Source organism: Oncorhynchus clarkii, chromosome 10 (genome assembly GCF_045791955.1).
Source record: "Oncorhynchus clarkii lewisi isolate Uvic-CL-2024 chromosome 10, UVic_Ocla_1.0, whole genome shotgun sequence".
Lineage (NCBI taxonomy): Eukaryota > Metazoa > Chordata > Actinopteri > Salmoniformes > Salmonidae > Oncorhynchus > Oncorhynchus clarkii.
Window position 1 is genome coordinate 27,497,574 of NC_092156.1, and position 13,074 is coordinate 27,510,647.

Sequence of the window (13,074 nt, forward strand, 5' to 3'; positions counted from 1 at the left end):
AACGTACTAGCCAAATCTCTTTTCCTCAGAGAAAACTACTTGATTCTAGCCATTACTGCTCAAAAGATATGACCCTTAATACCGGCGCAACGTTTTTCTATTGTTTATTGGCATTTTACATTCATTAAACCAAAGCGGCCGTTCTTAAACTAGGCTACTTGCAGACCAGACCTTTAACCATTTGTTAACGCTACACCTTCAGTGATGTTACTTCAATACCTAGTTATAGCCAACAAATTAGGGCGTGTCCAGCAGGTCAACATTCAGTAACATTCAGATAAAAATAGGCTATGTAGAACAAAAATGCCTCTGACATGTTGAATAAGAAATAACGTTGACTCTAATGGAATTTCTATTTGTAACATTCAAGAATGTTTTGAAAATGAAAGTGGCCCTGGTAACACTACCAAACATTCGATGGCACAAAAATAATGGTAAATGAGTAGCAAACAAGTTGACTAAATCCATCTTGCCACTACACTATATATCTGACTGGGTTAATAACTTTGAGTTAATGTGGACCCAGTGACTCAAACTTGAACACTTGGACCAGGACTCGACCACTGGTGATTCGGACTCGATCCCAACTTGAGGTTGAGTGACTTGACTAAATCACTGGGTGAAATAGTAATTAGCCCGTTCTACTTTTGGACATCAATGTGGCAGTGGAACGTTGATAACGGAAATGACACAACCGAGTGACGGAGGAGCAACCAACCCATATTACTTTGCGGCATCATCTGGTGATTGTGTTACACACTCTCTCTGCGCTTGTGTGTGTCTGTTTTGCATGCAATGCTCAATATCATGTAGGCTCAATTAGGAATTTACACACCCAGATAACTGTTACATATATTAGTCATATTTTTGCTGTTGGGAATATGTTATGCAGAAAACTGTTGGTAGGACAAGGCTATATAGATTTGTACACATGGAAGTCAGTTATGTATGTTTACTATAGGTTGACACACACAAATGTGATGTGACTAAAACGAAAGAGCATTTAGTTGACTAAAATGGCCAACTGTTTCTATAATTGACAATAACTAGACTTAATGATTATACAAATGACAAAAACGAGACTAAGACAATATTTTAGTCAAAATTACCATCTAGAAGAGAGCCAGAATGAACACTGAGCTACAGTAATAGATCCTCCAACAGCCTCTACATTACAACTAATACCACCTGTATAACTTCAAAGACAGTATAGTATTCAATAATTATTCTAACCTTTACCAAAATCAAGTGTATTTTAGGTTAATGAAGGTCAATGGCATATGAAATTAGCATAAGAGGTGGTCCATGACAATGACATAATACAAAAACCATACAGGAGAAAGCATTTCGCTCAATGGCTGCAACGCAAGGCAATATGCATAACATTATCCTGAAAAATTAAGGCATCTGTATTTTCCCTTGTGCACTCGTGAGTTCTAGTCCATCTTTTTGTCCTTGACCTCCTCGTCATCCGTGTACTCTGTGGGTTCTTCTCCAGGTTTCAGAAGTTTCCCAACGTAGTCATACTTTTCTGTGAAAGGAAAGATGAAAATTACTGAGTCCCTCAGGGACCTTCAGACAACAGAGACCATCTCAAGAACATGATAATTAATCACTGGGTGGAGAACAGCCTTGTCCAAAAAATATTAAAAATAAAAGACTCCCATGTGTGGGTTTAAATTTAAAGCAGTATTCAATGTAATGTAGATGAAAGTGTATCTAACAGATGAATTTTGATGCAAAGTAGCATTATGTTATCCCCTGGCATGGTACCATATTTTTGTATGCGATGTAGCCAACTCTTCTATCGTTGCCAAGTCATACAAGAGGAACACAGTAGTTGACTTAAGCACAAAATACTGGACCACCACAAGACAAGTTATTCCCTGAAGCACATAGACATACATTTTAAACACCAATAGTTCTACGGGTAATCAAAGCTGTGTGATGCATCAACAACTTGCCCTGTTGAGTGATTAGTGGGTGCGTGCTTTGTAGCAACTACTACCAACTCCTGCATCAACTCACGAGTGAACTGGGTCTCCCATTCATTGAGGCTTTCCTGTTGCATGGCGTTGAGGTCCGAGAGGTCGTCGTAGGTCTCTTTCAGGGCCTCCTTCTCCAGACAGAAGGTGGCCAGGCCCCTGGAGGCATCTTTACCAGCAAACACTCCATAAGGACCCTCTGGAAAACATCACACAGATTGATTTGAAATTCAGCCAAATATTTTTATAAACTAAAATGTGATTATGAAGACAGAAAATAGCTATTTTATTTATCTGCTAATTAAATTCCACATGCTCTCCAACATACATACAGCAGCTTATGATGGCTTCAAAGATAAGCCCCCCTAACAACAAGTCCTCTACTCTAATGTTGAGACTGACAGAAGGTACAGACTGAATCCTTTAAATGAGAGCTAGTACTGCTTTACAATATTCCTCAACAATATTTTTTTTGTGCAACCATATGGTCTTGCTGAATTGAACATTCAACCTTTGTGTAAGGCATTCACCTGTGTCAACCTTTATTTTGAAATAGCATGAAGGCAACAAGCACACACCTCAATACAGACTGAGCAGATATGCAATTTCTAGACATTTTAAGGGAGGGTGTTCTTCGGGGGTTGTGTGACAGTAAAGGATCAATCAACTTGGTGAGAGGTTAACGGTACATGCCATTGTGCCAACTCGGATGAACACGCCAGTTAGCGTGTGATTCATAAAGAAGGGGATGTGGCCTTTTAGAAGGTCGTAGTTCCAAAGCAACAACTTCGAGATACAAAAAAATACACATAATCCAATAGACAAAGTAACAAGTCTAAGAATAAAACTGACTGACCAGCAAGACAGTTAGCTACGGTTGCGCCAACCATTCATTTGAGCAGCAATAGCTGGTGTTGCGCCACATGAGCACAAATAGCCTGCAACTTATTTTACCTGGCCCGTAGAATGTCTTTCCTCTGGTAACATCGAACACCTTTGAATTGACAGACATAAGAATTCTTGGATTTTGCAGGCCATCGTACGGTTGTAGCTCCGCTAACGTGAAATCTCTTTTCTTGAATTTAGGCAGAGGTTCCTCAACCTCGCCCATATCTGCAGGCGTGTCTCCGCGGAAGATTTTGTACAAAAGAAATATGCAGAGGCCAAGCAGACTCAAATTCAACGGAGACGTGAACATTTCCTGCAAAACTCCTGGAGTAGTTTCATCTGCTCCCTTTGTATCAGCCATGTTTATCGCTGTATGGTTCTTCTTCGGTATCTTCTTTGACGGGGTTAACGCGATTGGCATCCAATGTTTATGGTACACTACCGCCACCAGCTGGACGGGGTATTGAATAGAAACTAAAAAAAACATCGGGAAACGGGAAAACGACATCATACAAAACAAAACACGTCAACTATTTTTGTATGTTTTAAAAAAAAATTCAATCATACTTCTTCAATCACAGTACACTCTAAAATATATCCCTACACATGCTCAGGGGCCTGTGATGGGGCTACATTCACCGACAAGATTTCGGTGAACTGCACTGTGAAATCACAGACCTAAAAAACATTTAGCGGCATTCACGATTCCAATTTTCTTAAACTTTTTCTCCGCTTGTGCTGTACAGTTTATGACCATTGCAATAAATAATACAGAGTCCACCTTTTAACATGTAGCATTTCACTCTCTCAGTTGATGGGACACCTTCACTGGTTTTGGTGGCTCTACTACAATTGCTTTTACCCTGCTACTCGTTCCTTCCGATTTTTTCACCGCCTTCACCTTAACAGGGCACTCCAAGAATTCCTGGAGATGTTCACCTCAACAGTTGCAGCATTTCCCTTCATCTGGCATATGATATTCTATCCTTCTGCACACACTTGACACATTACCAAATATTTTACATTTATGACAGGGGCTTGTGCACAAAAGCTCTTACAGGGTATCTCATGAATCCTAACTTTATGACAAGGAAGAGACTCTTCACCAAAGAACAGTAGCATGGATGAAGTTAACTTTCTTTCTCCATCCACCATACAGGTGAATCAACGTGCACCAACCACTCCATCAATGTCTTCAGTTATATCCTCTGCCTTTATTTCTTGCGCCACCCCAGAAATACCCTCCTAGATAGGCGCCTTGCTACAGAAATCCATGCAGTAAACAATACAGTCAGATATCTTTTTGAGTCTTATCACACGCATCTTCTGCTCTGCAGACACACAAGAAATCTAAATAAGACCACTTCTTGTGACTCTCACCGACTCCACACTTTCTTCTAACACATTACAGATTTTCCTGGAGTAGTTAAGCGGATTTCCCAAGTAGCATTCATGTATATAGGTGTTATGCAACATAACTGACTTGAAACATTGTTAACAGTTTCAGGGGCATGGGCCTTTCTACGGTATCGAGCATGAGCGCATGGATGTTCTTCACAGCAACAGTTACATCAATCAACATAAGCGCAAAGAGGCGGGGACCCGCCTGAGCGCCTGCAATAGGCTGAGCAAGTTTAAACCACGCCCAGCCTCTACTGTAATAGGCCAGCAGACGGGTTGGAACAATGTCTATCATCACAGTATAAAGAATACTGTTTACATACATCCTGTCAGTTCTCTGTTTGCCCTGCGAGGTGGGACAGAGAGCCCGTATATACGAAAATTGCATTTACCACTTATTGCTTAGCTAATAAAAAATACATAGTATACAATCGGTGACTCATTGTCATATTTATCCTGATACCAGATTCGAATTGACGCAACTCTAACACTTGTCTTCGCCACTGTAACCCACTCATTCTCACTTTCTGTACTATTAGCTTCACTCGACTCACTAGCAGTTTCAAACAAAACCTCTGTTTCCGCCATCTTCCGTCAGTGATCATATATAATATTTGATAGCAGGACTGTCTTCTTTGGCATCATGGCGTTCGCACACTTTGTTTGTGCATGCCGCCACCTACTGTGCGGTACTGTGTGGTCAATCACTTTACATTTTGTGATACAAAAATAGAAAAGGAAGGAGGGAAAGGATTAAAATGCACCACCAACTAACCCTACACCTACACCTATATACCCCCTGTCAATCTTCAATAGCGCTTACACAAAGTGTGCCATGACTATGAAAATGATATATTCTGAATCAGGGGAGGATGGACAAAAATCCAATCCGATAATTTGTTTGTTCGACATGGTGAGATCTTTTTATGTATGTAAAATTAATTATGCGAGAAATGGCGGTGGGAACAGACTTTATGCACAAATATTGATATACAGTGCCTTCAGAAAGTATTCAAACTCCTTGACTTTTTTCACATTTTGTTATGTTGCAGCCTTATTCTAAAATGTATGAAATACATACAAATCCTCAGCAATGTACATACAATACCCCATAATGACAAAGTGAAAACAGGTTTTTAGAAATGTTGGCAAATTTATTAAAAATTAAAAACAGAAATACCTGATTTACATAAGTATTCAGCCCCTTTGCTGTGCTACTTGAAATTGAGCACAGGTGCATCCTGTTTTCATTGAACTTGTTTCCATACAACTTGGCTCTGACATGCACTGTCACATGATTGAAAATTGATTGGACATGATTTGGAAAGGCACACGCCTGTCTATATAAGCTCCCACCGTTGACAGTGCCTGTCAGAGCAAAAACCAAGCCATGAGGATGAAGGAATTGCCTGTAGAACTCAGAGACAGGATTGTGTCTAGGCACAGATCTGGGGATAGTTACCAAAACATTTCTGCAGCATGAAGGCCCAAGACACAGTGGCCTCCATCATTCTTAAATTGGTATGTTTGGAACCACCAATACTCTTCCTAGAGCTGGACGCCCGGCCAAACTGAGCAAACGGGGGAGAAGGACCTTGGTCAGGAAGGTGACCAAGAACCTGATGGCCACTCTGACAGAGCTCTAGAGTTCCTCTGTGGAGATGGGAGAACCTTCCAGAAGGACAACCATCTCTGCAGCACCACCAATCAGGCATTTATGGTAGTGGCCAGACGGAAGCCACTCCTCAGTAAAAGGCACATGACAGCCCACTTGGAGTTTGCCAAAAGGCACCTAAAGACTCCCAGACCATGAGAAACAAGATTCTCTGGTCTGATGAAACCAAGATTGAACCCTTTGGCCTGAATGCCAAGTGTCACGTCTGGAGAAAACCTGGCACCATCCCTACGGTGAAACATAGTGGTGGCAGCATCATGCTGTGGGAATGTTTTTCAGCAGCAGGGACTGGAAGACTAGTCAGAATCGAGGCAAAGATGAATGGAGCAAAGTACAGAGAGATCCTTGATGAAACCCTGCTCCAGAGCGCTCAGGACCTCAGACTGGGGCAAAGGTTCACCTTCCAAAAGGACAATGACCCTAAGCACACAGCCAAGACAACGTAGGAGTGGCTTTGGGACGAGTCTTTGAATGTTCTTGAGTGGCCCAGCCAGAGCCCGATCGAACATCTCTGGAGAGACCTGAAAATAGCTGTGCAGCAACACTCCCCATCCAACCTGACATAATTTGAGAGGATCTGCAGAGAAGAATGGGAGAAACTCCCCAAATACATGTGTGCCAAGTGTAACCGGTGTGAAATGTCTAGCTAGTTAGCGGTGCACGCTAATAGCATTTCAATCGGTGACGTCACTCACTCTGAGACCTTGAAGTAGTCGTTTCCCTTGCTCTGCAAGGACCGCAGCTTTTGTGGAGCAATAGGTAATGATTCTTCATTTTCTTCATTGAAGGCAGCTGTTGATGTGTTCAGAGGGTCCCTGGTTCGAGCCCAGGTTGGGGCGAGGAGAGGGACGGAAGCAACACTGTTAGTTAAGCTTGTAGCGTCATACCCAAGACGAATTGATGCTGTAATCGCTACCAAAGGTGCTTAAACAAAGCACTGAGTATAGGGGCTGAATACTCCTGATATTTCAGTTTAACATTTTGTATAAACTAACAAACATTAAAAAAAAGTTTTTGCTTTGTCATTATGGGGTATTATGTCAAGGGGTCTGAATACTTTCTGAAGGCACTGTAAAAACCATCATTTCGAAGTAAACTTGTAGTCACGCGATGACATGGTGTGTGGTCCTCCCACTACAACTCGAGAAACCATGCAGTTTAATAGTAACACATGGAATAAAATAAAATACCCAAGAATGGAGCAAAAGGAACACCTACGTGAGATTGCTATTCAATGACTACAGCTCAGCGCTCAACACACTAAGCTAAGGACCCTGGGACTAAACACCTCCCTCTGCAACTGGATTCTGACGGACCGCCCCCAGGTGGTAAGGGTACATAACACATCTGCCACTCTGATCCTCAACACAGGGGCTCCTCAGGGGTGCGTGCTCAGTCCCCTCCTGTACTCCCTGTTCACTCATGACTGCATGGCCAAGCACGACTCCAACACCATCATTAAGTTTGCCGACGACAACAGTGGTAGGCCTGATCACTGACAATGATGAGACAGCCTTTTGGGAGGAGGTCAGGGACCTGGCAATGTGGTGCTAGGATAACAACCTCTCCCTCAACGTGATCAAGACAAAGGAGATGATTGTGGACTAAAGGAAAAAGAGGACCCAGCACGCCCCAATTCTCATCGACGAGGCTGTAGTGGATGCAGGTTGAGAACTTCAAGTTCCTTGGTGTCCACATCACCAACAAACTATCATGGTCCAAACACACCAAGACAGTCGTGAAGAGGGCTTGACAACACCTATTCCCACCTCAGGAGACTGAAAAGATTTGGCATGGGTCCTCAGATCCTCAATGTTCTACAGCTGCACCATCGAGAGCATCCTGACTGTTTGCTTAACCCCATGGTATGGCAACTGTACGGCCTCCTACCGCAAGACACCACAGAGAGTGGTGCGTACGGCCCAGTACATCACTGGGGCCAAGCTTCCTGCCATCCAGGACCTCTATACCAGGCAGTGTCAGAGGAAGGCCCAAAAAATTGCCAAGGACTCCAGCCACCCTAGTCATAGACTGTTTTCTCTGGTACCGCACGGCAAGCGGTACCGGGGCGCCAAGTCTAAGTCAAAAAGGCTTCTTCACAGCTTCTACCCCTAAGCCATAAGACTCCTGAACAGTTAATCAAATGGCTACCCGGACTATTTGCATTGTCCCCACCCCACCACCCATTTTTATGCTGTTGCTACCATGCATAGTCACTTTACCTACATGTACATCTTACCTCAATTACCTTCACTAACCGGTGCCCTCGCACATTGTTTCGGTACCGGTACCCCCTGTATATAGCCTTTCTACTGTTATGTTTTTGTTGATCCTGAAATTAAAACAAGGGACCGGTTTCCCAATAGAGATGGAAATTAGGCTTACAAGTGTTTGAACGATGCAGCTTTCCTACAACAGCCGAAGATGTAACATGCGTTTCCAAAAACACCATGCGGAAAGAACTTTCGCTAAGTGCGTCATCGGCGCATGTGTCGTTACTGATCAGATCGAAAGAAAAGCAGCGCTGCTGTCTGATCAGCTTCATCCATTAAAATCTTAAATTAACATTATAATTATTACACAATACTGATGACGGATCAGCTCGTTCAGAGATAATACCACCTACGGTTACAAATATTGAGGCAGTTTTTATTAGTTATTTTTCTGTCTTATTATTTTTTATAACTTTTTTTTTATGGTCTTTTATGTCCAACAATTTTGGCTCAGAAAACTTGGGAGGTCAGGGTTGGGGAACCCTGCAGTAGGCTATAGGCCTATGTTAAGTGAAATACACTTAATGTTCAATTAATTCATTTCTATTTTTCTATTTGTAATTTGTCACATTTGAGCAATGACGTGACAAATCTTTGATTTAGTGCATTTTCATTGGGCAAGCATTATAAAAACTGCCTCAATATTTGTAGCCATAGGTGGTAGTAGGTGGTAATATCTCTTCTGATCCATATCATGCTGGCTCCATAGTGTGTTAACAGGAAAATGGTTCCAAATGTTTTTCCACCATTCCCATAGGACATTTTAGAAACACTTAAATAATGGCTGTGCTTCGTGTAGACTTACCCTGGTGTGACGATAACCATGTAAATCTCTTGGACAAGGTGACTTTTACCAATATATTCAGCTCTATTTATTCTCGGATTCAAACATGTTAATTAGCATTCAAGTAGACATCATGCAAGACTACAAATCCCTGCCAGCTCCTACACATCATCTCTAGCTGACAACTTTGCTAACAGTTATTGTGTCATAATAAAACTTGCACAAGACAGTTCACAGAATTGTCAATTTAAAGACATTTAGCCAATTTATTAATGACAAAATGTAACTAACATTAGATAGTTAATCCAGAGATTCTTAACTGGCGCCTCCAGAGATGCAACTTCTCTCATCTTCACTCAATGCCTATGCTTACCCCACTGTACCTGAATCTATCCTACCACGCCCAGAAATCTGCTCCTTTTATTCTCTGTTCCCAAAGCACTAGATGACTAGATTGCCTTTAAATAGCCTTTAGCCGTACCCTCCTCCTACTCCTCCTCTGTTCTTCTGGTGATGTAGAGGTTAACCCCGGCCCTGTGTCCCCCCAGGCGCTCTCATTTGTTGACTTCTGCAACCGTAAAAAGCCTTGGGTTCATGCATGTTAACATCAGAAGCCTCCTCCCTAAGTTTGCTTTATTCACTGCTTTAGCACACTCCGCCAACCCTGATGTCTTAGCCGTGTCTGAATCCGGGCTTAGGAAGGCCACCAAAATTTTGGAAATTTACATCCCCAATTACAACATTTTCCGTCAATTGAAAACTGCTAAAGGTGGCGGAATTGCAATCTACTGTAGAGAGAGCCTGCAGAGTTCTGTCATACTATCCAGGTCGATGCCCAAACAGTTCGAGCTTCTACTTTTAAAGATCCATCTCTCCAGAAATAAGTCCCTCATTGTTGCCGTTTTTATAGACCCCCCTCAGCTCCCAGCTGTGCCCTGGACACCTTATGTGAATTGATTGCCCCCCATTTACCATCAGAGTTTGTATTGCTAGGTGACCTAAATTGGGATATGCTTAACACCCTGGCCGTCCTACAAGCTAAGCTAGATGCCCTAAATCTCACACAAATTATCAAGGAACCTACCAAGTACAACCCCAAATCCGTAAACATGGGCACCCTCATACAGTTGAAGTCAGAAGTTTACATACACTTAGGTTGGACTCATTAAAACTAGTTTTTCAACCACTCCACAAATGTCTTGTTAACAAACTATAGTTTTGGCAAGTCGGTTAGGACATCTACTTTGTGCACGACACAAGTCATTTTTCCAAAAATTGTTTACAGACAGATTATTTCACTGTATCACAATTCCAGTGGGTCAGAGGTTTACATACACTAAGTTGACTGTGCCTTGAAACAGCTTGGAAAATTCCAGAAAATGATGTCAATTGGAGGTGTACCTGTGGATGTATTTCAAGGCCTACCTTCAAACTCAGTGCCCCTCTGCTTGATATCATGGGAAAATCAAATGAAATCAGCCAAGACCTCAGATAATTTTTTGTTGACCTCCACATGTCTGGTTCATCCTTGGGAGCAATTTCCAAACGCCTGAAGGTACCACATTCATCTGTACAAACAATAGTACGCAAGTATAAACACCATGGGACCACGCAGCCGTTATACCGCTCAGGAAGGAGACGCGTTCTGTCTCCTAGAGATGATTGTAATTTGGTGAGAAAAGTGTAAATCAATCCCAGAACAGCAAAGGACCTTGTGAAGATGCTGGAGGAAACAGGTACAAAAGTATCTATATCCACAGTCAAACGAGTCCTATATCGACATAACCTGGAAGGCCGCTCAGCAAGGAAGAAGCCACTGCTCCAAAACCGCCATAAAAAGCCAGACTACGGTTTGCATGGGGACAAAGATGGTACTTTTTGGAGAAATGTCCTCTGGTCTGATGAAACAAAAATAGAACTGTTTGGCCATAATGACCATTGTTATATTTGGAGGAAAAGGGGGAAGCTTGCAAGCTGAAGAACACCCTCCCAACCATGAAGCACGGGGTGGCAGCAACATGTTGTGTTGGTGCTTTGCTGCAGGAGGGACTGGTGCACTTCACAAAATAGATGGCATCATGAGGTAGGACAATTATGTGGATATATTGAAGCAACATCTCATGACATCAGTCAGGAAGGTAAAGCTTGGTTGCAAATGAGTCTTCTAAAAGGACAATGACCACAAGCATACTTCCAAAGTTGTGGCAAAATAGCTTAAGGACAACAAAGTCACGGTATTGCCTTTAAATTATTTCACTTGGGTCAAACGTTTCGGGAAGCCTTCCACAAGCTTCCCACAAGTTGGGTGAATTTTGGACCATTCCTCCTGACAGAGTTGGGGTAACTGAGTCAGGTTTATAGGCCTCCTTGCTCGCACACGCTTTTTCAGTTCTGCCCACAAATGTTCTACAGGCTTAAGGTCATCACAAAGCCCTGACCTCAATCCTATAGAAAATTTGTGGGCAGAACTGCTAAAGCAGCTCATAGCCTGTGGCAAAAATGAGGGGACACGAACAACAGGTATAGGCCAATCAAAAAGGTTATTTATTGTAAACCAAAACTATTAACTTTAAACAAAGAAAAAGGAATGAGGTGTGAAAGTATCATAATGTAAGGTGTATGTAAAGTGCAGGTATGTGTGAATCTGTGTGTGTGAATGACTGCGTGAAAACTATGCAAAATGACAACGGAACAAACAAAACAGGTTCATACCTGGAGGAGCAGAGATAGAGAGCGAGAGTGAGAGACAAGTGATTAGTGAAGCCGTTTAAATGCCCTGAGCCCTGGTGACTCCAATCACTAACGACCCTCCTCTGCCTGCAGGAGGAACCGCCCCTGCACTGCAGAAGAGGAGCCGTGACAGTATGTAAACTTCTGACCCACTGGGAATGTGATGAAAGACATAAAAGCTGAAATAAATAAAACTGACTTTAAATGTATTTGGCTGAGGTGTATGCAAACTCCCGACTTCAACTGTAGATATCATCCTGACCAACTTGCCCTCTAAATACACCTCTGCTGTTTTCAACCAGGATCTCAGCGATCACTGCCTCATTGCATGTGTCCGTTATGGGTCCGTGGTCAAACGACCACCCTTCATCACTGTCAAATGCTCCCTAAAACACTCCTGCGAGCAGGCCTTTCTAATCGACCTGGCCCGGGTATCCTGGAAGGATATTGACCTCATCCCGTCAGTAGTGGATGCCTGGTTGTTCTTTAAAAGTGCTTTCCTCATCATCTTAAATAAGCATGCCCCTTTCAAAAAATGTATAACTAAGAACAGTAATAGCCCTTGGTTCACTCCAGACTTGACTGCCCTTGACCTGCACAAGAACACCCGGTGGCGTACTGCACTTGCATCGAATAGTCCCCGCGATATGCAACTTTTCAGGGAAGTCAGGAACCAATCCACACAGTCAGTTACAAAAGCAAAGGCTAGCTTTTTCAAACAGAAATTTGTAACCTGCAGCACTATTTCCAAAAGGTTTTGGGACAGTAAAGTCCTTGGAGAATAAGAGTACCTCCTCCCAGCTGCCCACTGCACTGAGACTAGGAAACACTGTCACCACTGATAAATCCACGATAATCGAGAATTTCAATAAGCATTTCTCTACGGCTGGCCATGCTTCCACCTGGCTACCCCAACCCCGGCCAACAACCCCTCGCAGCAACTGGCCCAAGCGCCCCCCCCCCCCCCCCGCTTCACCCAAATCCAGGCAGCTGATGTTCTGAAAGAGCTGCAAAACCTGGACCCGTACAAATCAGCTGGGCTAGATAATCTGGATCCTCTCTTCCTAAAATCATCCGCTGTTGTTGCAACCCTTATTACTAGTCTGTTCAACCTCTCTTTCTTAACGTCTGAGACTCCTAAAGTTTGGAAAGCAGCCGCTGTCATCCCCCTCTTCCCCTATGCAAAAAATGTATGGTGGAAAAACGACTGGAACCATTTCCTTGATTAGTGCTAGGTTGTAAGGGAATTATGATTCATACTGTGGTAGTCTATTGCATTCCGGTTCCAGTGCAGCGTAGTGTAAACAAGCTTAACGGCAGGGTCGATATCTTCTGGCA

General features: G+C 42.9%; 1 protein-coding gene across 1 annotated transcript; it reads right to left on the reverse strand.

Moving 5' to 3' along the window:
• Window positions 1-87: 87 nt before the first annotated feature.
• LOC139418212 (membrane-associated progesterone receptor component 1-like) lies at window positions 88-3,305 on the reverse strand. Its single transcript, XM_071167492.1, has 3 exons — window positions 2,940-3,305; window positions 2,029-2,184; window positions 88-1,531 (listed from the first exon to the last, which is right to left on the reverse strand). The coding sequence occupies exons 1-3, from the start codon at window positions 3,292-3,294 to the stop codon at window positions 1,437-1,439; spliced, it is 606 nt and encodes a 201-aa protein (XP_071023593.1). The 5' UTR covers window positions 3,295-3,305; the 3' UTR covers window positions 88-1,436.
• Between the last annotated feature and the right edge of the window lie 9,769 nt (window positions 3,306-13,074).

Excerpts from the sequence above, each read along its gene's own strand:
- LOC139418212 (XM_071167492.1), bottom strand. The coding sequence starts at position 3,294 with ATGCCAATCGCGTTAACCCCGTCAAAGAAGATACCGAAGAAGAACCAT. Across the intron at positions 2,185-2,939 it reads AAAGACATTCTACGGGCCAG|AGGGTCCTTATGGAGTGTTT; the intron begins GTAAAATAAGTT and ends GATGTTTTCCAG. Across the intron at positions 1,532-2,028 it reads ATGGGAGACCCAGTTCACTC|AAAAGTATGACTACGTTGGG; the intron begins GTGAGTTGATGC and ends TTCCTTTCACAG.